Below are 24,584 nucleotides of genomic sequence, written 5' to 3' on the forward strand. Positions count from 1 at the left end.
TGACTAACGGCTTTCTATCGCCGTCTCCTCTCCCTCCCGTGTCCAGCCCCCCTTTGCCTGTCTCCCTCTCCGCCTAGCTGTCCTCCCGGGATGCGATGTCGCTCGCAGGCTGCGGCGGGGATCACGCGTGCGGCCAGCGGCGCGGAGGCCGCCCCTGAACCCGGGCACAGAGGGGCGCGACATGCCCGCGGCCGCGGCATGCCCTGCACCGGCACCACCGGCACCGGCACCACCGGCACCCGTCGCCGCTCCGTCTCCTGAGGCGCTGGGTACGTGGGACGGCGCCCCGCGGCCACCAGGGCGCGCCATCGCGCCGCGCCGCCCGCCGCGGGCGCTCCCGCTGCGGCGCCGTTCGTTGCGGGAAGCGAGCCGTGCCCGTTGCGGGCAGCGGGGTTGTGTGCGCGTTGTTCGTTATGATTATTATTATTTCCTGGGGTCTGGGGGAAGCTGCAGCGGCTTCGTGTCTGCGGGCATTTATCTTTGCTTATTTCTACCGCTTCCCACCTCTGGTGCTGCAGCGGTGGGAATCCGCCCGCCGCGCAGCGACTTAGGAAGCGCAGTGGCACTGATTTGCAGTTAAGTGGTCTCCCAAGTGCTCGTCTGCCCCAGAGGGAGGTAATAATACAGCAAGCCCTTGTTTTGGTGTGTGTTTCAGCAGCAGATGATTCTGACTGATGATGGAGACAGGGCTGGCAGGATGAGAGGGGAGATCTGAAAAATGCCACCCCTGATTGGACAGCCTTGCTAGTGTTTGCTGCGTGACGCCTTGCAACAAGCTTGGCTTTATGTGGCACAGGGACTCCCTTCTTGCAGCTAGCAGAGCCAGTTATGGGGGTGGAAATCCCCTGGGGCACAGAAACACAGGGAGATCTTGCAGAGTCAGACCTGCTCTCCCTCTTCTCCCTCCTTCAGATAGTTCAGATCATTTCTCTGGTGCATCTCGCTCCCCATCCCACTCTGTCTATATTCAGCCCCCCCACAGAGATTCGGTGAAGACATGAAGTAAACCAATGCAGTGATGCTCATTTATGGAACACCCTCCCTTCAACACCAGTGACAACTTTATGTCTGAGCTCAGCAGTTCTGAGATGCTCAAGTGAATGCCACGTAAGAGGAGGGAGAAGAATTAAGACAGAATATTGTGCTTCCGAATCCTTTCCAGAAATGCAGTAAACTGCTTGAAGCAGCAGCTGTCTAGGAGAGAACTTCAGAAATAAAGCATGGTACTGGGATGCTGTGACATATATGGAGTATATGGACTGCGGTTTCTAGCAGACCTCTGGCTTGCTTCTCTCATTTTGAGCTAAAGTGCCTCTTCCTGTTAGACTGTGATTAAATTTAAATAGACATTCAGGACAAAGGAAAATAGATTTCTATGTTTTACCTGTTTTAGGATGGCAAGATTAAAGAGAAGGGAATGTCGTTTTTTAAATATGTCAGTCACTTTAATTTTGTTAGCCATCCAGGAAGAATTTTAATGGGTCTTTCCTCTGAACTTGTGCTACATTTTTTGCCTTGCGTGTGGGAGACCAGTTGTAATACTGTCATTGGCAAGCCAACTTTTTGAGGGGGTATAAGAGGCTTGAGTTGAAACTAAGGTGAAGAATGCGTTATAAAAAGCTGCTAAAGTTTGCATTGTGTCCAGAAGCTTTCTGTTTAAAACCTGCATTGGAGAAATACAGTATATCTTTTTTTTCTGTCTGTTATTTTTCTCATACAATGTGATCACTTTTACAGGGGATAAAGCTGGCAAAGATGAGGAAAATTGGGTGTGCTCTCCTGGTACTCCAAGCTCTTCTGGCGCCTTTGGATCTTGTTCGTGGAGCAGAGAAAAGTTATCCCATCCTGAACATTGCAGTGATTCTGGGGAGGACCAAGTATATCACAGAGAGAGATATCAGAGCTCTCTGGACCAGGGAAATGTCAGCAGACCTGACTGTTGATGTCAATGTAGTGACCCTTCTGGTGAACCAGACTGACCCTAAGAGCATCATAACACATGTTTGCGACTTGATGTCAGGCACCAAGATCCATGGAGTGGTTTTTGGAGATGATACTGATCAGGAGGCAGTAGCTCAGATTTTGGATTTTATTTCATCTCAGACTTCTATTCCAATTCTTGGAATTCATGGCGGGGCCTCCATGATAATGGCAGATAAGGTAAGAAAACTTAGTAAAAGCTTTTGCTAGTCTAATGTACTTCACTGTGTTGGTCTCTATCATGAATAATCACTACAAGCAGTTCAAAAAGAATACTTCTAATTGTCTCTGCATTTCAAAAAAAGAAAAAAAAATACAGCAGTGTCCTCATTGATAACTCACCAAATATTCTGAAATATTTGGGGTTCATGCCTGAAACTCAACTTTCTGTCCATTGTAAAAGCAGTCGTAATGAAATTTTACTCTCCAGCATACTGAGTGCTGGTCAGTTTAGAAATTTTACTAGCAAATATGACACGGCTGTAAAAACAACCTCAAAATAGCAGGTCCATAAAATGATTTTAGGGATAAGATATAAAATTATAAGCAGCTATTTTGCAGTGCTTGTAAGAAATAACAAGCAATAGACCTGCATGTATTTGAGGACAATAGTAGTAATAGGACAATCATATTTAGCTGGACTTCTGTGACCCACTACAGTCTATAAATTAAGTAGTCTTGCAAACTTGAACCAGCTCTTGTATTCACTTATTAAGTTAGATTTTTGCGAACTGGATTTCCTACTATAGTTCATGAAAACCCACAATGGAGTTGTCTGAACTTTGGAAGTAATGACAAATTGTTTTATTGGAAAACATCTCTATGTAATCTGTTGTGAGACTGTGGAATAATGAAAGTGACTCATGTACCCAGCTCATATTCCTTAATGTCATAACAATTTTTTAAAAATCCTTGCTGATACTGCAGGATTGGTCTTGTGAAGTGATCACTGCTGTGTCTGAAAGAGGTGCTTAGCACCGCACAGGACTAAGCTCTGGCATGGACTGCTGCTTGGCCTCAAAGTCCGAGAGGAGCTCCCACCATGGTATGAAAGAGGATAGCTCAAGAGGGAGTTCAAGTGAGGGAAGTCACTTACTGCTTCTCCAGCACACAAGGCTTTTCAACGTTAATTGTAACTTATTTCCTGGTATTTGTACCCTTTAGGGTTTCTTATCAAACATTGTTATTGCTTGTAAGTGGCTTTTGAATAGTACTTGAATAGCAAAGAGCTCTCTGAATCCATCGAAAAATGAAGTGGTCTGGATAGATACATTGTTTTGTAACTTGAGGCAGAGGGGAGTAGGAAAGATGCAATGATTAGTTACAATTGAGGAATCAGCTTTGAACTTTTGAAATTTTTTTACAGCTGGGAAAGGCATTTTCCACTGGGATAAGACATCTGCCTCTTGGTATTTTGAATGGCCTTCCTTTAAAACTTATGTCATAAAAGGGGAGGACAGTAAGTGCTGAATTATAGCGGAGATTCTATAACAATGGCTTTGACATCTTAATTTATATGGAAAGATCATTACAGTCAATGCTGCTATCTTAAATGTAATTGCAGTGACCAAGTTAGAGGCAGTTATTTAATGTGCTTTGAAATTACTGTACAGATTTACTCACTTTTATAAAACTGGCTTTATATATATTTAGGAATTTTATTTGATACATATCTCACTCAACTTTCTATGCCGGTATAAGAACATTTGAAGATCCCAGCCAGTGCTGAGTGATGAAACACTGGCAGAAATCCTTGCGGAATTGACTTCACGCTTGGTAGCAGATGCAGGATATTACTGATACAGATCTATTTTTACTTTCATGTAGAAGCCTCTAGAAATTGAAATAGATTGTATTTTTCTTGTCTCAGTAAGTTAATATTATTTTCATTGTATGCCAATATTGTCATCATTATAGCACTGTCTTTGATTTTAGGGGTTATCACAGTTTGCTAATAAAACATTTTTGTGCTGAAACTTGGCTTTTAAGATTTCCACTTGGGAAATTAAAATTGTTCTTTTGTGTGTTAAGACAATCTATCAGAGCTGCCTTCAGTAACTTGAATTGGCTGGAGGAATTGTTTGTTCATGTAACTAGAATTGCCTTAATTTTTTAACTTGGCTTTTGCAATGTCTTGCAACTAGGTTTGGAACATGACAGTAATGAGACTTGCATGGGTCACTCAAGCATTCATTTAGGAATGAATTCTGGGAGTTGAAGGTAAAATTCACAGTGCTGTTGTAAAGGCAGCGGAGATGGAGTCTGAGGGAGGAGGACTGCAAATGTAAATTCTGCCTTCAAAGTTCGTGTCAGGTTTTTAGCTGAAACACATGGGTGGTGGCTAAATTGTGAAGTTGATCAGTGTTTGAAGTCTTCTGTTGTCTCTCATACACTGAGATGGATGAATATGCAAAAAAGCTGCTTGGTCCCACTCCTGCTTGTGGATGTAGCTCTCTGGCACTCTAAGGCAATTTCATTTATATCCTTATCATGTAGCTCTAAGATATTTTCCTCATCTGTGGCATTATGCTGGTACTGTTTTAGATGACTTTTACTTCAAAATGCATGTATGTAGTACCTGCTTGTTTGTAGTCTACCAAGCGGGGCTAACACAAAGGCGGCACAACAGTTTGGTGAATTCTGTGCCAGGTGGTTGCATATGATGCTTAACTCTCCCAAACATGAACTAAACTGAAGACACAGAAATGAGAAGTTATCTGTAATGCTCTATACTGCTAAAGACTTTACTGGAATGACTCAAAGTATGTAAGCTTGCCATATTCTCTATGGCTAATAAATACTATGTCAATGTGAATCTTACATGAAGACCCACATCTTTAAAACAGAGAAAGTTGTCTTAGGTTTATAAATGAGATATGTTCACATTTGGAGCATGCAACAATTAATGCAGGACATACAGCTTTTGAAGTACTGACTCTCCCTGTGAACATCTGCTGGGAATGGTGTGTAGTTTAGGTTGCCTGCTCCGTCGGCTCAGCTGGCTGTACTCTGTTTCAGTTTGGTTAAAGTTTGCCTGCACCAGCTGAGGAGATATGTTGCTTGATATAGACTGTGGAAAATTAACAGGCATGTGAAGCCAACAACACTGGAACCTAGCTGATCTGCCTTCACCTGACATCTTCTGTCAAAACCCTACCAATAAACCAATGTCACACTTAAGGATGTATGGTACCTACCTGATCCCAGCTGTGCTGTACAGATACCCTTTGGGCACTGCCACATGCTCTGCCTCCAGCCGATTTTATTACCCACTCCTGGCAGGAACTCTTCTGCCAATGAACTGCTGCTTGGCTTTGGCCCCAATTCTGCCACAGGCTTAAAACATTCAGATGTGGGATAGTCTACTGAAACAAGATGAGAATTGTGTCTGGGGCATCTGTGCCAACCTGCTGTGCATCAGCATCCCTCTGGAGGATGCTGAAAACAGCCTGGCTGTTTATTCATCTTGTAGCTGTTGACATTTGAGGGATCTCAAAGCAAACATTACTTAGGAACTGTTTCCTGACTTGAGCATTTCATTTTAAAGCTAGTTATGTTTGTTTCACCACATGCTATTGTTATAATGATAGTGTCTGTGATACTTTTCTAAAACAGGACATCACGGTTAGTTCTGTGATGTAATGAATTATTTGTTTCCTTCACAAGTCGGGGAAAAAGCCTCTATGCTTTTGCATATTGCAAAATTAAGTCTTTCTAACTTCTCATTAGAAATCTTTCTGAAAGACATAACTTGAAACATTTGATTGTTGTCGAAGTATTGACATAGACAAACAGCATTAAAGGTGAGGGTAATTTTCCAGCTATTACAAAGTGATTCTTCTTGAAACAGCTCTGGAGATGTTATGCAAAATAAATCTCTGCTTTTCCAAAAAATAAGTACTATATGTGGTTGAATTATCATCCTTCATCATTCTTTCTGCTGATAATATTGGCAATAAACACTTTTTGCATCTACCACCTTCAGCTTTCCTTTTTTACCACCACTCTCCTCCAAAATAGTAAACATAATAGAGCAATTGAGGTTAGAAGGGGTCACGGGAGGTTGTCTAACCCAACCCCAGCTCAGTGACGAACTAACATCAAAGTTGGGTCAGGTTGTCCAGTCAAATTTTGAGTATCTCCATGGATGTAGATACCACAGCCTCTCTGGACAATCTGTTCCAGTACTTAACCTTTCTCACCATACAAATACTTGTTATCTCATTAGAATTTCTCTCTGTACCATGATCACAGGCTGTTGTTCTTTTGCCATGAGTCTCTGAGTCCAGCTGTTTCTGTGTAGTTGTAGGCTGCAATTACACATGTCTTTACCTGTCCCTTTTCCTGGAAAAAGAATTCCCTCAGCCTTTTCTTGCACTTCCTGTGCTCCAGTCCTTTCGACTCACTCAGGTGTATTGATGTCTTGTATGGGGGGAACCCAAAACTGGACAGAGGATTGCAGATGTGCCCTCAAGAGGACCAAAGTGGGGAATATTCCCTCCCCTCAAGCAGCTGGCTGTGCTCTTGCTCATGCAGCCTGGTTAGGCTTTATCGCCGTAAGGGTGCACTGCTGACTCATGTTCAACTCATCTGCCAGGCCCCCTGCATCCCATAGTGCTGCTAGGATATTTATTAAGACATCTTAACTGTGAATAAGCAGTGAGTGAAAATGTACTTCTAAATTTTGTTCATTCTTTTGGTGGATATTTTTCAGGTATTTTACTGAAATACTTGCACATGTTTGCATTATCTGTCATTTTCAGCTCATTATAGACACAGCTGGGATTGCTCTGTTTTTCCTCATTCCTGAGATATAAAAACCATGTCACGCTTGTGCAAACCAGAACTCTAAGCCCAGCCTTGTAACTATGATGAGAGCACACCCAGACTCCTGGCTCTGGTACTGGGAATTTACAGTTCCTTACCTGTATATGACTTTGTAAGCTGCTCTTAAGGTTCTTCTGCACATCTTACAACTCCTTTGCCATGTGTCCTCATAGCACAGTGATCATATTTTAAAAAAAAAAAAAAAAAAAGTAAAAAGAAGGTTCAAAAGCCACGCTTCACATTTGCACTATGCATAAGTGTGCTTCAACACTTATGCTTTAAAAATTGTGATGAATGGGGGGTGGTGGTGTCTGGTTTTTTTATTGTAGAATCTTTTCTGGAGATCATAATTCATGGAGTGTGCTCATCAATTTGCATGTCTTCCATATGTGTTATGTAGAATTCTGTCCAGCTCATCTAGTTGGCTTGTAAAAGCAGTCCTGTATTTGTACAGAAAATCTGAAATTTTAATTTTGCAACTTTTCATTCCTGCCCTTACTGATAACTGATATTAGCATGTGTATAGCACTGTACTCCTGAGCATGATACTAATTTTGGATTTGGTTGGTATTGCAAATACTGGAGGACTGAACTGTAGTGTAATAAATGCTTTAGTGCAAAAATACCTATATTCATGCAACTGGTGCTTCAGGTCTAGATATAGTAGCTTGCACTATTCTGTTGCATACAATACTTCCCCCTTCTGCATCTTTTAAAGCAGTTGAATTTGACTTTTTTTCCTTCTAGTTGTACTAATGCTACTATGGGAAGCGTAACTTTCAGATATTCTCTTTTTTTTTGAACTGCAATAAAAGTGTAGCATTGACCTCCTCTTGCAAATCTGTGTTTACTTGACTATATCCATAAAAGTCAATCTATATGTATTTTTTAAAAATAAAGTTGTCTTGCACATCTGTAAAGATTTCTAGAACTAGCCTCATAATCAGTGGTCATACTTTTTATGCACATGTGCCATAATCACTGTTATTAAATAGTTAAAAACATGCTTGAAATCTGTCATACTGATGTGAATGAAGTGAGTGGATACAACATCTTGTATCTTCAACAGGAGCCAGTGCTCTGGGAGTGTGAGGTGGCAATGATAGAGAGTGCTGGTTTACATTACTATTCTTGTACTGTCATCCCTATGAGAAAGTAAAGCTTTAATGGTGAGAGCTACAGTGTTCACTGCTTTGAGCTGTGTCTCAGAACTTGGAGAAGCACTATATTAATGATGTGAACCTTGCTTTCTTGCTCTCTCCCACTCTTTCTTTTCTTTTCGAAAGGATTTATCTAGCTATTTCTGAGATGACTGTATTATTCCTCATTCTTTTGTCCACACAAAAGTTTCCCTCTTAATTTAGCATGGAGGATTTTCTGGAATACAGTGAGAATAAACTTGAACTGTCACTCTTGTGGAATTGAAGGGAGGGATATTTGGTTTAATTGTCCTAAATAGAAGGAAGATAGTTTTGAAGAGATTGGGAATTTCTGTAACTAATAAGCAGATTGTAGGAAATTGAAGTCTTCTGGAGTTTACTTGATTTTTTGATGTATCTTAGTTGTGCGTAAGTTCCTATTTTTTTAGCTTGCTTGAGTTGACACACTTGCAGCTGAGGCCAGGGTGCAATGTGGGATCCTATAAACCACTCTTATTTAGGAGAGAGAAGTGTTTGGCTTCACTTGGATCTAGTCATTTGCAGTAAGAGCAATACATTTTCATCTCAAAGGTACTGCTTTCTTTCTCTTCAAACTGTCTGTTCTTACAGTTCTTGAAAACAGAAATCTGTAAATATCTTTGTTTTGAGCAATGACATTTTTAAACTAGTAAGTCACTGTTGTAGATAATCTGTGCAATCTCTCCAAACTATTGCCTTCCTATAGGTAATTATAACACAACAGACTCCTGAGCTGTAAAAGTAGGACACCAGACCTTCAGCGTAATTTTCTGCTTGCAGACATTCCTGGTGGCATCTTCAGAATTTTTTTCCCCAGGTCATTCTCAAATATAAAATCCAGAATTATTCCCTTTAAGCTACAAAATAATAATAGACTATTATAAAGCACATAAGATGTTTCTGGCAATCAGAACATATCCAAAGAACATACCTGAAAATATTCATCCTAATAAAATTATGCAGTGAACAGAAGGGCTTCAGTATCATGTCAAACACATTTTTCATGTTTCATCTATTAATTATTTTTGAGAGGATGCTTAGATTATTTGAATAGATGATTTGAGTGTGTTTTATTTGTCACATATTTGAACTGACAATTTAATTTAAAGAATTTCTTTAATTTTTTTGGACTTGCTTGGAAGATATCTGGGGTGGATCTGCCTACATCAGTGATGGTACAAAGAACTTTGTATAGATGGAGAAACTTTGCAGTCCATAGCTGGGTTTTTTTTGTTAGAAATCTATGGCCACCTGGGCCAGCTTTACATGTACTCTTTTCTCTCCCTTTTCCCTCCTCTGCCTCCCCTCTTGGAGCTATGAACTTGTGTGGATTTTACTGAGGGAGCCCAGCCTGGATTGTCTCCACACCATCTGTCACCATATTGTTTGTTTAAATCCTTGAGATATTTCCTTCTGTACATCACTGAAATAAATAAATAAAACTGTAGCAGCATCATTGGCTATTTATATTAGAATTAGACTTGATGTCCTTGGGAGAAAAACCCTGTGCTTCCAATTGAGGTGCATAAGCTACATGCACAGTTTGTAAAAATGGGCATGGCTTAATTCTCTTAGTGCAGAGCTCCAGTTATGCTGCATTTTCACCCTCCAGCCGAGGGCCCCTCTGGCTTCTCAAAATGGAGACCTAGCTGGGGGTCTCGTGGCCCCAGAGAGGCAGTACTGCTCATGGATTATGCTTGAGTCTCCCCCTTGTTTCTAGGAAAGGTTTTGTGCTTTTGTGTAAATGCATAGCAGCTAGCAAGGCTTGCTTTGTGAGTATTTGCACTCAAGCTGTGCTAGAATGCCCACAAGTGACGCATCTTCCTCTATCCTGAGACTTGATACATTGGGTCAAGGAAAAGTTGACACTCAGGCTCTATGTGAAACCAGAACTGGAAATAAGATTGGTTAGAAGGAGGAATATTTCAGCGAGAAATTAAAGTGTATAGAAAAGATGTAGTATAAAAGCTGAACAACCATAAGGAAAACTAGTTTGTTTCCTGATATGCAAATGAGATATTCCGAGTTGCAGATGGAAGTTACTTCATGTCCAGCGCTGTGTGTGTTACGCAGTTAACATTGTCTCACTTTTCCCAACAGCAGTTTCCCCTGTACTTTCTATACATGTGAAGCTTCAAGTGATCAAAAAGCCTGAGTGTTTGGAAGCAGGAGGAGGTCCCTGGTGTACAGGTTATTTCTTATTTAGGAAAGAGCAAAATTCCTCTGGAGAAAGGTCTGTGCCAACTGAGACTCAGGCATTGCTGCCTACTGCGTTGGGCTGTTACCCTGATCAACCTTTGTGATTGACTTAAACGTCTTGAAAAAGCAACAGTTTCTAGCCTGAACTTGTGACTAAGGTTTTGTTTGAATATTGACTTTTTAAGCTTCACAGGCAGATGAAAAAAATCTTTCATAAATATATATCTAGACAGTTTGTGTAATCTGTTCCTACTCCCCTCATCTTCTCAACAGCCACAGAGACTGAACTAAAATTGACCTAGGAAATCTAGCAACATATCTTGGGTCATAAACTGGTCCTAAACATCTAGAGCATGGGCAACAGTGAAACATCTCCATTTGATTGTACATTTATAGAACAGAGAATACTTAGCAAGATTAACCTGTGTTTGTACAGGGGCAAATTCAAAGAAAAAGTGCAGTATCTTTTGGTTGTAATACACTAAGAAGTATATTGGAGGGTTTTGGGTGAGATTTGATTAAAACAGTGTAATATTCTACATACAGCTTCAAAATTAATTCTGTTTCTTTTGGAAGTCATCTGTTGTTTCATATTTAGGTATGATCAGGTCTGGGTTTTTTTGGTATACATGCTGGTTCTTCTCCCTGCTTTCTTCCAGATTCCCTTGCTGAAAGTGGAGAGGAAGGGTGAGAGAATAAAAGGTTGTCATATTCACGCTTTTAATATTTTTCTTAAAGTGCATTGATTTATCCTCAGGATGGAGTCTACAAGGAATAGTGGTTTGGTGTGTTGAATTGGCTGATGGTAGCATACTTTCCCAGCAGCATCATGTACACTTGTCTTTGAGTAGCCTAGATAAAATAGATTTTTTTTCAGATCGAGACTGTACACCTTTTGACTTTAAAATTATATCCCTTAATCTAGGTTTTGATTAAGCTCTCTTGGGGAGGTGCTTCGTTACCAGGTGACTCCTCAGTCAGTGTTTTAGGCTTGGGACAGTCATTTCCTTTTAGGCTTTTAATGAAGACAAGGTTGGACTGTTTCGCTGTCACAAGTAACCTGCTGCAGCATGACTGCGAACACCAATGCTGGTCTCACTCTATGGCCTCCTTTCAGTGTGTGTAACTACTTATAGCCTGCCTTTTGTGCATCTCAGAGCAAGATATTTCTCTAAACGTTTCATTCAAGGGATTGCTGGGTGGGAAGCTGCTCATCTTTTCCTTTTGTTTCCTTTTCTTGATAATGTGTTTTTTCTTTTTTTTTTTTTTTTTCTTTTTAGTGTCCTAACTTTTGGTTCAAGATTTCTGCCTGTAATTTTGTTGATACAAAGTTTTGTCTATTTGTGTTGACCAACTTGCCTTTCCACATGACTAGAATTAACAATAGGGCTGCTTTGTTTTCACTACATTGATTTTGTGTCTAGTGGAAACACATTGCATATGTAGAACCACAATAAAGAGGAAGGAGCAGGGATTTTATAGTCACCTTCCAGCTCAACACAATTTACAACACAATTAGGAATGACAGTTATAATCGAATAAACAGAAAATAGAATTAAGGTAATCTGTTCTAAGTGCATGACATTCCTGTAATGAGTTGCTCTTAGGAGTTACAGAAACATATAATTACTAGACAAATTACATGTTATTTTTTTTGTGTGAAGCTAATTAAGAGTTCTGGCTAAATTGTGTTGGCAGAGGCATCGGAGCTATATGAAGTACCTAATTGGGATAAGATAAGGCCTGTGAATTCATCTTAAGAAAACATATGCAAAAACTCTGGGAAGTGTCTGTATTCTAGTCAAGTACCATTTAGGATGGTCTGATTTATTTTCAATAGTCACATTATCTTTATAGTAAATAAGCTAACCCTGTCCTTTTTTTCATTTTGATCTGTTTGCCATCCCCTCCTCTCTCCTTTCTCCATCTGCATTTTAACTATTGTCTGCAAAAAGGCTGAAATTTCCTGTTGTGGAATCTGGTTTCTAGCGAAAGAAACATCTTTCTCTTTGTTGCGGATGACTCCAGTGCTTAGCATGCAAAACATTAAGCTCTATCACTTAGCTATGTAGCAGCAAACTGGTACAAAAGTTGTAAAAAGAACTATTTACTTCCTTTGCTTGCTCTTAGACTGCTTATCCAGTCCACTCTGTATGTAAATCTCCTTGCACCAAACAGCTGCTTCCAAACACCCTCCTGTAATGCTGTCTTCATCTGCATCCCACCTATTTGCTATTCTACTTTATACTTGGCTGTTATCCTAGTGTTAGAGTTAGGGTGGGTTGTTTCATTTTTCTATTTATTGCCTTAGTTCACACCTAGCAGAAGCAAGGTTGACTAGGAGAGAATATACCTCTCAGTTTAAAATTATGTATCCCTTAATGTTAGGAGTACTGGGACTCTTTCAGTGTACACAGAGTACAGATGATAGTTGTACTAAAATAAGATTAATTGGAGCAAATACATTCTCTAGAATCCCAAGAAGAAAATAAAAACTATTATGACTTCAAGCCAAGCTTGTTTCTATATAATAAGCAGAAAATAGAGAATGGATGAGAAACTAAACCAGATGAGCTAGGGTAACATTGATGGAGAGCTGAGGTGGTAATAAATCAGAAATAGAAATTGCTGATGGAAGTGATCTATTTGTGAAGAAAGAAGTACGAGAAAACCGGAAATATTCAAAACTCTGAACAATTTCCATCTCGGTATCTCTTCAGGGTTCTTGGTCATGGGATTTTCGGCAATTCTCCTCCTGTCCTAAGTGATTCCTTCTACATTCATTTACCAGCTTTATGTCCTCATTTAGGGGGACATTTGCTTTTCCTGGTGCACTATAGGGAGTCCGGGCTGTAGTTAAGTATCTGGAATTTGATGTATTGGTGTCTGCATGTTTCCCTTCTAGTGTAATTTAAAATTTCCCTACTGCTTTTATTTTTTTTCTTCAGTATAACTTCTGGGACAGGGTCAGTCTATAAGCCTTCCTAAATATACAACCCTCCCTTTATTTTGTTATGCACTTGGCTGGCTACTGTGTCCAGCACTGATGTCCTTGTAGGGAAACATCCATTTGTAGTAATATATGTACTTTTTAAAATATGTGTGTATGTTCAGTCTGTTCAGGGGTGCCTACTACCTTGGAATTTTAGGACCTGTCATTTGAAAATATATTTATGGTTCTCTTTTGTAACTGATACTCAATTAATCTGAATTTCAGATCTCCCATTAGGGGCTTTGGAATTCTTGGGGACAGGATGGACTGACAGTTAAAGTATATGAAAATAAATTGCTTTCTACAGTGTTAGGTGGCTCACAGGTTCTGCAGTCTCCCCTGTATGTGAATGTCTTTTGCTGTTGCTTTAAAATATTACTCTGAACCTCATGTTTACTGGCACTTATAACTTAAATTGTAGTTATGTGCACAGAACAAAGTTATGGATCATGAATTACATAAATGCTGATGTTCTCTAAATTACTGGTTGTATCATGAAGTTAAAAATGGGCAATGTCTACAGAGAATAGAGCATAGGAAAGTGCCAGACAAGAATAGTTTTGGCTCTTTGCAGGGTAAGCTTACTCGTGGAAGGAAAAAGACAAGTTTACTTGATTCTCCCACCCCCCCCCGCTCAGGTTGGCTAAAGTGAACAAATCTTCATAAACGTTTCCAGATATACTCATCCTGTCATTTTTCCAGTCTTAATGATTTTAAAAGTCATGTCACATGCTTTCCTTTTCTAACCTTTTCCAGGATACAGGCTTCTGGCTATAATCACTTTTGATTTCCTGTTGTTGTTCTTCACTAACCATCACCATTTTACAGCATAAGAGTTAAGTTACTGGAATATTTCCAGTCGTCAGTGAATAAATGAAATGACACTAATTAATTGACTTTAGACAGATGTAAATGATAAAAAATCTTCACATTTAAAATATCCCCAACAGTTGCTCAGTAACTTCTCACTATACACAAATATTTTCAGATTCCCAATTTCTCCTAAAAACACATCACATGGCCTTTCAATTAAAATTTAAATGAACATGTGGGAAGTTTATATGCAAGCCAGCTGTCACCTGCAGCATCTGTGCCTTCAATGGTCATTGAAAGCCTTACCAATCTTTTTTGTGTGCTTGCTTAAGTTTTCTTTCTCTTTGTGTGTGCCTTAAAGCAGTGGAAAACTTAAGCCAAAATAAGAATTAACTTTGCTCATTTCCCATCTTCTACTGCTTTTTTTTACTGTCTGATAAGTAACTTATAGGCATGCGAAACCTTATTTTTAAATAACTTATGTGGAAAACAATTCTCTAGGTCAGGAAAGGCATTTCTAAATGCTGAGGAGCATACTTCTAGAAAAAGATAGCATCTAGGCTTACAGCACCCAGGTCATGTACGAGTACCACATGGAAAGCAAAAATCCTGCTTGTGGGATCATGGCTGTGGCACGATTAATTTGATTGTGAAGTAAAGGACTAGGAGCAAGTGCAAAGTAAGCAAATACTTTGAGTATTTAGTCCTTTAATGCCTACTTAAATGCTTTTCCTGAAGATTTGAGTGCTGCAATGGAAAGAGAAGATGGAGGGGTTTTTGCCTTTCTAATAAGGGTCTTAGTATGTTCTTTGTATAAAAGGCATAAAAATGCAGACATCACCTCTTAATATATGAGGTGGAAAGTCCAAGCAACACATTAGACTTAAGGTATATTCTGCTTAGAAAAGCAGTCTCTAGTTAAAGGAATGATTTGGTACATTAAGGGCTGTAATGGTACTTGGGGTGCTCTCTTTCAAATGACTTTCTGGATTGCTGGTGAAATATCTGGTTGACATGCTACATTATTTTACTTAAGTTAAACCTGATATTCTATTTAAACTTAATTTTGGTAATTAGATTTTTGTCTTACCAGGTCACTTTAAGGTTTCATTTGCATGTTTGACCCAGTTAAAAACTCTGTTATTAAAACAACTTTTCTGATTCAGTTCAGATGGTGGTATGTTTTCCTTCTTAACAAGCATTCTAGTGTTGTATTAAAAAAGAAACATTCTCCCTCCCTTAGCTTCTTTTTGAATCAAGTATGTACAATAAGTCTGATTCCCTACTGAGCTGGTTTAATAATTTGTTTTTCCATCTGCAGAGAGCCAGTTCCCAAAGTAACTTCAAAGAGCCTTGCCTGAGTAAAAACTTCCCACTTTGGAGCAACAAAGATTACAGAAATATGCTTATGTAATAGCTTGAAACCTCTGGCTATCTTGGCATGGAGGCTACAGCTGAATATTTGCCTCTATTATTCTGTTACTGTAGACCTTAAATGTTTGTAACTGAAAGTCTTAACTGCCACTTTGCTTTTGCCTCCCACTGTAACTGTGCACAGCGTGATGTGTTACGCAAGTGTGCAGGCATGGCATTTGTGACATGGCATTTGTAGGCTCAAGGGGAGCACTGGCTTTCTGGGTCTTGAGGTGATCTCATATGAAATGATCTTCATCAAGAAAACAACCGTAAACGTCAGGCTTGACATAAATTGTCTATAGACAAGTCTGAAGACTTGCAGCAGCAAATACAGACTATTTGTTATATTTTAGATTTAATCCAGGCTGATTTGTGCAGACTTTAATCAAATGATGAAGCTTCAAGTGAAATGGCTCCTGGGAGAGTGGTATCTTCCCTTCTTCATTTTTAAAATTTTCTATGTTGACGTGTGTAATCTCTCAGCTTGCTAAAAAGAAAAACAATCCCCGGCTCAATACAGATAAATAGATATAAGGTAAATACTTTATGTGTAATGGGTATGTCATGTTCTTGAGTACAGTAACAAAACAAATATAAAGTAGTTAAAATTGCCCCTAGGGTGTTTGTGAGAATCTGCTTCATGAAATTGCAATATAAGTAATTGTCTTTATTTCTGTGGTTTTCTAACTGGAGGCTGTGCCTTATTCATGACATTCCAGCAGTTGTCATTATTGTTTTGGAGAAATGCTGATTTTTTTTTTCCTTTCTTTTGACAAAACTCCTATCTGAAAATCAGTGTGTCTGGGATTTGTCACAAATTAATTTCCTGTGGAGAAAACAAAAGGCTATGAGTTTGGTCTCAGTACAATGACTCTTCTGGATTATAGTATCTGTCAGTAGAAATGCACTACTTTATTTTTAGCTGAAGCTATTTCAGATCTTAATTTTTGGCTTAATCGAATCCTTACCACAAGAAAATCTAATTCTGGCATACTATTTCAATTGCACAGGCTTTCATTTCTGACTAAGGATTGGAAGGATTAACCCAGATTTTAGCAGTTCTCTCCATGACCGGGTGGATAGGATTAAAATCTCTGTGCTGCTCATTGTGGTTGTTTATTCCAGTTTTTGAATATTAGTTATGTCTGACCAGGACTGGAAATTTTCTGAGAATGAGTACAGCTAAAGTACAGTATGTTGAATTCACTGGATTGCATTGTATTTCAATTAAAAAAAAAACACAACAAACCACATGCTTTGCCTGTTTACAGGACCACAATATGTATTTTAGCATAGTCTAGATTAATTTTGTAGTTTGCAATATTAATACATTTATCAGCTTTGAGACATTGTAAAGGTAGATATTTTAGAAAAAAATTAACGGGATAAAACAAGAATGGCATTAAGTTTAATAGGACAATTTGTAACATCTTGCTAAGAACTGGTTGCATGCAACAAACTTTTCTGGGCCAGAAGCTGGCAGAGTGTTCCTGTATCTCTTCCGTTAGTGTGGCTGTTAGAAATGGAGACAATTTTACTCCACTGTGCAGGAAATGGAGGAACTTCTGGAATATTGTCTGCAATTAGTCTCCCACATTCTAAAAAGCCCTGACTAATCTTGTAATGAGTTTAGAAATTAGTTACTTCAGTGACTGGAGAATGGAAAGTCTCATCTGCAGGAGATGAGGTGAGTTGAGTTTGTTTAATCTAGTAAATATGAGCCTGGGAGGGGAATATGGTAGCTGTATAAAGGATGAAGAAAAGCTGATTCAAAAACATAAAATGAATTGATAGGAGGACTGAAACTAAGGTGGGCATCATTTGGGTGGGAAATTGAAAGTAGTGAGTAGTATTTAGAAGGAAAATTAAGAAGTTCAGGATTTCAGCTAATGTTGTGATGGAAACTGGTCAATGAATGAAGAAGTATGAGGACTTGCAGCATGAAGTTCTTTCTAATCCTACATTCTTTACATTTATAAAAAGCTTGAGAGAACCATACAGTACCATAACAAGACTGTCTCCAAATCTAGCCAGGCTTATATAAATGCTAGATTTGGTGAAAATGAAGTGCAATGAGTAGAATCCTGATGTACAGCTGATCAGAAAATCAAGGACTGTGCTTATCAGCCTTGGAAAGACAGACCGGCCTTGGGATCCTTGTAGGAATATAGTAAACTGTGTTCCAAGAATTTCTAAAGCCTCAGCTCTTTATTTCCTGGGGAAATGTTAATTTTACTTTTTTTATTTTAATTAGGAGAATTTATGACTATTCTTTGGGTATTTATTTTATTCCCTTGTGCCTCAGGCAGCAGCAGGATTCTCAAGAGATATGTGATGAAGACATACTCTCGACTTGGAAAAACGGCACTGTTTGCCGCATGTTGCCCTGTTTTATTAGGGAAAAAGAGAACCTGTTAACAGCCATGGAGCTGCACAGCTGGAAGGTTACAGTATTCATAACAGTGAAAGCCTTGTGACTTCTGTGGTCTGTTCTCACCATAATCTGCACGTGATGTTGCCTGCATGTCAGACATGTTATGCAGTGGTTTACATTACACAGATTTGTGGGCAGTCTGTGTTGCAGTTGGACGCCAAAAACACTACAGTTTTTAATGCCTGTGCTGGATATTCATTGCCATTCTGTGGACTGAAGACAGAAGTGGGACAAACATGAAAAAATCTGGTGTTTTGCTTGATGGCAATATGTACATAATTACGTAAAAATCGGATCCCCATTGTGTTTTCTTCCAGTAGCAGAGTGGCTTTGTTTTTCTTTGGAAAACCAAGCCATTAGTATCCCGTTTTCATGAATATGTTACACAGGATGCTTTTTATTTTGTTCTATTTGGTTTCTGTGTTATATAGGCGTGAAGAAGCCAATCATAAACTGTTCATGTTTTTAATGTTCTTGCAGATTACCAGGTTTAACAAGTTCTTTCCTCCTATCCAATTGCTTCTGCCTATTACCAGTTACTGTGCTAATTTCTTCCACAGATCTTAGTTCTGTGACCTCTAAATACCAAAAAGAAAGATTTAAAACCTCTTAATGCTCAAATAAGTGTTTTCAGATTCAAGTCTGTAGTGGTATTTCTGTCACTGTAAATAATTAGGAGTTCTAGACCAACCAACTGCCTTTGGCACTGAGAATTGACTTGCTGAATATGCTGACTCTCATTCAAAAGTTTTGTTCATAGTGCAAAATCCGTTAGTTCTTTCTTGTGCTCTGGAGAAAGGTTTTCTAGTGAGTGCCATGACACAGGGGATGTGTCATGTGCCATGAGCCAATATATATGTAGTGAATATAGAGAGGTAATGATAGTGTGATTATTATAAGTAAGCAGGTCAAGGAAGTAGAAATTGTTGTATAAGTACAAGGATTTTTTTTTTTCTTAGTGAGGGAGAAAAGCTGATGGAACAGTGTCTGTGAAGAGATGTAGAAGAACTGTTTCTTCATATCTGGGGAAGGATATACTTAAAAATCTAGATAAGTGTACAGATAAGCATTTTTCTGGATTTTAGGCAATTTGTAATTTCATTTCAGGGTCCTGGTCCCAGTCCCTTGTCTGGCCACACTTTGTTGGTGTTACTTCACTCCTGAGATTGTACCTGGAGCAAACTAACTATATCCCACCAGGTGGAAAGCAGAGCATGAAAGGTGGGACAGGTTGCTGTAGGGTGTGTGCCTTGCAGGTGGTATGTGTATAGCAGATCTGCCCCCAAGTGCATGAAGGGGAGCACAGCCCTGGACCTGGAGGCCAGCATTTGCCCTGCGGCTCAAGCAGTAATGCAGGTAGTGCCACTCTTACCTGTGGCTGACTTAAGCTGTGAGAAAGTTTCAAAGACTCAGTGAGACAGAGAATGAGAGCTAGAGATATTGACAAATATCCTTCTAAACTTTGAAAATCTCTCCTGGCTGTTTCCCCTAGGCTACTGTGGTTTTTCTACACAGCTGTCCTGAGGAACTGATGATGTCGGGTGTCTGCTCACAGAGCTTGCAGAGTCTTCAGCTGTGAAGGGTTCCTCAGAGACAATGGACTTCATCTGGCCTTGTTAAGCAATTGGAAATGAGTGTTACTATTACTGAGAATTTGATTTTATTATTGAATAGCTCTTAAAAAAGGCTACAGAAAGTAATGGATTTCAGAATCCATAACTTTTGTGCAGATTCAAGCTGGATAAGGTTGTATTTTCAGTACCTGAGAGAGGCTTTGCTTGAAGTGCAGGACATAAAATACATGTACAGCAGAACATTAGCAAAGGAAAACTGTAAAAACATTAGTTATTCTGTATTATTTGTTTGCCATTCTATGTGACTGTGTTTAAAGAACAGAAATGGTGTCCTTGCAGGAATGGAATATTCTTCCTAAAATACTTTAATGAAACTGCCAAAATCTTTACTGATAAGTCTTTACTATGGCGGGACAGGAAGGTCAAAGTGATGTGCTAATGAGTGCTACATATGGTCTGCAACACATGGGTAGTACAGTTTATAAATATTTTTTTTTTCACCAAAAAAGGCTGAATAGCAAATCAGATAAAATTCTGTTTCAAAGTGACCAAGCCTGTTTCTTCCCTGAAGCAATTCAGACTTCTTCCAAACTTCATTAATACTGGAATTCTCATAATCTGTTTCTCTCTTACAGGGTTTCATTTTCGGGGACCCGAAGAAGCCAATTATTTTGTGATAAAGTGCTTATTAATGAAAATATGTGGCCATGTGGAAAGAAAAGGCCAGTGCAGGTGTGAAAAAAGTGCTTTAGAAAGTTTAAGGCACTCCTAGCTGTGCTTTTGGTAGAGAAGAGGAAAAAAGTCAGAGCAGCATCCTTGCTTTTAGTGTTGGTTTGTTGTTTGTATGATGACCCTTGCTTTCTTGCAGTGGGAGTGAGGTAAAAAGGATACATCTCAGTTCGAAAAAGAAAACAGAAGTGTGCTCTGTTTGTGCTCATGTCATTAAGGCAGTATGAAGTGCTGGAAGAAGTTAGTGTAGTTTTGTGAATTTCTTGTCCAGGCACAATTTCATGGATTTATTTTTGAAATACATGGCTTAATCTCTGAGTTAGTGAACGCAATATCACTTAGTATTTCTGTTTTCACCAACTTACCTAACAGAAGAGAGCATGTGGAGAGTCATGAGACAAACTTGTGTTACACAAAACTCCTGGAACTGCCTCCATGTGCACCAACAAAGCCAGTTCCTGTGAGCACCCATGACTTCAACCACCCGGTAGAGTCAGGGAGTGGTATCTTTCTACTTGGGGCATTTTTGTTATAATAGTTCTACCTCCCCACAAAAGCATCTGCTTCATGAACTTGAGCCCACATGTGATTTTCCTCATAAATGTAGTACTAATGGCATGGTAATAATATCTGTGTAGTGTTATAGTTCCCCTGATTCTTATAAACATGCTGTTGGGAATGCCTTCACCATTTTGGATTTTTTTTCTCCCCTTGTTTCATTTATCATTTGAGGTTTAGGTTTTTGACTTTGAGATGACCGTCATCTGCTTTCAGCTTTGCATTCTTCTTATCAGTTGTGCCTTGATTTTCCCCTCTTCCTGACCTGTGCTGCCACTGTCTTTGTGTTCTAGACCTACTTCTGTTGCAGATAGATGGGAGAGCTTTGGAAAGGTATTTTGAGTTTAAGTTGTCTTTACATTCCTTTGCTGATCTAGTCTGCCTGGCACACAGAAGCCCTCAGGGCCTCAGCTGAGTTGCCTGTGGTCTACCTCTGCTAAAAATGAGTTGGCCTCCTGCCTTAGTTTCCTTGGAAATGCCTTGGAATGGTAGCTGTGCTTTGTGTGCTATTTTGGACAGAAAATTTGCAGAATTCACCACATGCCTTTTCCAAAGTGAAAATCAACATGCTGCAAAGAGAGCAGAACAGTAAGAAACATCTAGCAAATCAGTAAATGAACAGTCTAGTCTCTTTTGTTCAATGTCACTTTTGAAAAAAACCCCATGCATTCATAGTTTATCAGTTTTAGTCAAAGTAAAACATGCACTCAAAATTAGACCCTGATTTTCCAACTTGACTGTTTCCAGGGTAAACATTTAAGTTTATAGGTACCTAAGTGCCTGAATAAACATGCGAGAAAATTTGTAATCCTCAAAGTACAATACAAAGGCAGATACTGGTGTGTAAATAATTGTTGCTCACATGAACAACTGATACATGAGTTGTCTTCTGTGATGTCGTCTTCTATAGATATATTTATTTTGTTGTGTTTCTTTAAGAGGTTTCTTTAAGTTTCTTTAAGTCCTGGCAAGTGATAAATTTGCTCAAAAAGTGGTGCTGCTGTTGAAGAGGTATATCTGTGAAGAGGGAGGAATTTGAAAAGTTGCAGGCATGACGCCTAGAGAAGGATATGTGGGTCAAGTTCCTTTGCTTATGTAGGTACCAAGAGCTCTGAAGTTCAGGCTGGCACTTTGAGGGGTGGCAAATCTGCTTTCCCAAACTTCATCTGTGGTGCAGCAATTTTTACTTTGTTGTTATTTCAGACGAACTGTTGAACCGTGCTGCAGTGTTAGCTTATTCCGTGTACTCTCCACTCATAGACAATTTTTGTATACATTTGTGATATTTTAGGGTTGAAGCAGTAGACTTTAGCAGACACACAGATTTGGAAGAAGTGACTAGCCAAAGCATCATGACAGAATAAAACAGAGGATCCTATTATTCATGCTGTCAGAAAAGTTGTTTCTGCCAATTGTATGATTTTAGTTTTTGGGGGAGCGGGGCAGATATCAATAACCCAGCATACTTTCCCACTCTGGCACTTATTCTAACTTTTCCCATTTTCTCTGAGTTAGTCCAGTGAGCACAGTCTCTTACTGATGCCACCAAGTGTATGAAAATCTGTATTTTCCTCTGGCATTTAGAATACCTGCCATGTTGATTAAAATCCCGCTGATCTGTTTCTCTTTGGGAACTGCCTTGATGAAGTTTTGAGCGATGAACTAAGAAGTGCCTGCTGCTGCAAAAAGAACATCAGCTAAATAAGCTGGAAGTCCCAACTGGGAACAAGTGCCATCATAGGATACTGGGTCTGAATATTAATTTGCATCACCAAATATTCCTGGTAGACACATAATCCACTAGCTTTTAAAGTAACCTGATTTTCATGTCTGAATAATCAGTATGGCAACTAGTACCTATGAAATAACGTATGGCTAATGACATGCTCCCCTTCTATAATGTTTGATTTGGTCTTTCATTGTGGACAATGTAGCTTTTGATTACTGGAGAAAACAAAAAAAATCAACAAACCAAACTACTGTTTATTTCTCCTTAGCTTAACTTAGCATTTAGATGGTTGCATGTGCATTGAGAAGAAACCTAGAAAACTTATTTTTTCCACTGAGGCACACCTTACTAGGGTAGAACGATTGAGCTAGAGATATATGCTGAAACATATTGAAATATTAACCAGTATTGATACTGTAAACTATTAAGCAAATGTTAGCATGCTCTTCTGTGAAAATACTCATGATGTAAGGCTGCCTTAATCCACTGCAAGTTAAACTGTGGATATGCATGTCATAGTAAAAGCAGCATAGTACCTGGAGTCTTGAATGATGCTTTTCCATTTAAAGTATTTATTTCTTTCAGATCTGTAAGAGTATTTATCTCTGTGCCACTGGCCTGTGAAAGACTAGAAATAAATTCCATCCCTGATCTTAAAATTGTTATTATTATTCTTGCATAATACTAATAATTTACCGAATTGTTTAGGGCAAGCTCATAACGTTGTGTGACACTAGCTAACTAATCAGAAAACTTTATGAGTTTACCATACAGAGTCCAACACAGCACCACACGAATCAGGTTTTGCATTACATCATTGCATCTCTTTCTTTTCTTTACTTTTTGAGAAGGGTAGGCACAGCACAGGAGAACCGCTGGGCAAAACACAGTATGAGGAAAGACCACTGTGCTTTGAAATCTGAAACAAAGAAACGGCCTTGAAAGGAGGCTTAACAAACTGAAGTTGGCTGATGCAACAGTGGATGTGTGCAAAATTAAAAAGCAAGCAGAACTGTTTGTGTGGTGGCCGTGTCTCTCGAGGAGAGATAATTTGTGTCCCATCTGTGAATAATACCAGAGTGTGTCTGTAGAAGATAGACAAAACTGAGAATTTTTGCAATGTGGCAGTATGCAAAGTAAGTCCTGCAAGTAGTATGCTATTGAATGAAATTATTTTAGTCCACAAATAGGTATCTTGTTGCCTCTTTTTATTGTCTGTATTACACTCTTCCCTTAAACTTGCTAGTCGTTATTAATGATAATTAATATTAGTTCACCCTATCAAATCAAGTTAAAATGGTAGCATTGGTGAGACTATGGGAAAATACTTGCTTATGGGTGAAAAAAATACGGGTAGGTGAGGTACTGTTGTAGAGGGAGAAAAACACTGACACTGTCATATGCATAAATACATTTTCTGCTTACCACATGAATAGGTGCTATAGTTACTAAGAGAAATTTGTTTTATATCATTTATGCTATGAAATACATTATTTAATGTAGCTGCACGGTGTATGCAAATGTACTATAACGTAAGCAGTACTTCCCATTTTAAAGGGTTTTTTCCTCTGTTTCCTATTAAAAGAAGGTAGAAATGGACTGTATCTACATAAAAGAGCACTCAACAGCTACTGACCAAAGAAGTTTCTAAACAGAGATCTTGCCTGATCCCTCCTGCTTGTTATAAGTAATTTAGGGCTCTACGAAATACTGTTCTTGCCTGGAATATCCTTGAAGTGGTAGTTACAACTGTCCCTGTCTGGGAATATGGAATCATTTTTTTCTTAAAAGAAAGAGGAACAGTTCTTTGTTTAAAGATAACTGATACCTTGCCTCCTTCAAATTGTGAATAATGTCAAGGATCCCCATCTTGGCATGCACTACTGAGCTATTTTCAGGAAAGTGCAAATAAAAGCTATAATTCCCCCTGGCACATCAGGGGTGTAATGGAGGTGTCTGGCAGCATTTCAGTAAAACGATTAGGTTTAGTGAAAAGGATTCCCTCTTGGCATGACTGTCAGTCAAAGTATAAATAGAGGGTGAGAACCTACTACCCAACCTTGGTAGCTCCTGGACAGCAAGTTTCAAGTCCTTGCCAGCTAGCATAGGTGATATTTAACTCTTATCCCAATGCTTGCGGGTTTAGAGCTTATGT

General features: G+C 39.1%; 1 protein-coding gene across 1 annotated transcript in view; it reads left to right on the forward strand.

The window, feature by feature from the left end:
* Positions 1-1,755: 1,755 nt before the first annotated feature.
* The window catches only part of GRIN2A (glutamate ionotropic receptor NMDA type subunit 2A), a gene marked incomplete at both ends in the record, with an annotated part of 174,296 nt that continues 151,467 nt past the window's right edge, over positions 1,756-24,584 (forward strand). The window contains one exon of the mRNA XM_082006717.1: positions 1,756-2,160. Within this exon, the coding sequence (XP_081862843.1) occupies positions 1,756-2,160 (405 nt within the window). The remainder of the gene's footprint in view (positions 2,161-24,584) is intronic.

Source organism: Phaethon aethereus (assembly GCF_964289735.1).
Source record: "Phaethon aethereus genome assembly, chromosome: 15".
NCBI lineage: Eukaryota > Metazoa > Chordata > Aves > Phaethontiformes > Phaethontidae > Phaethon > Phaethon aethereus.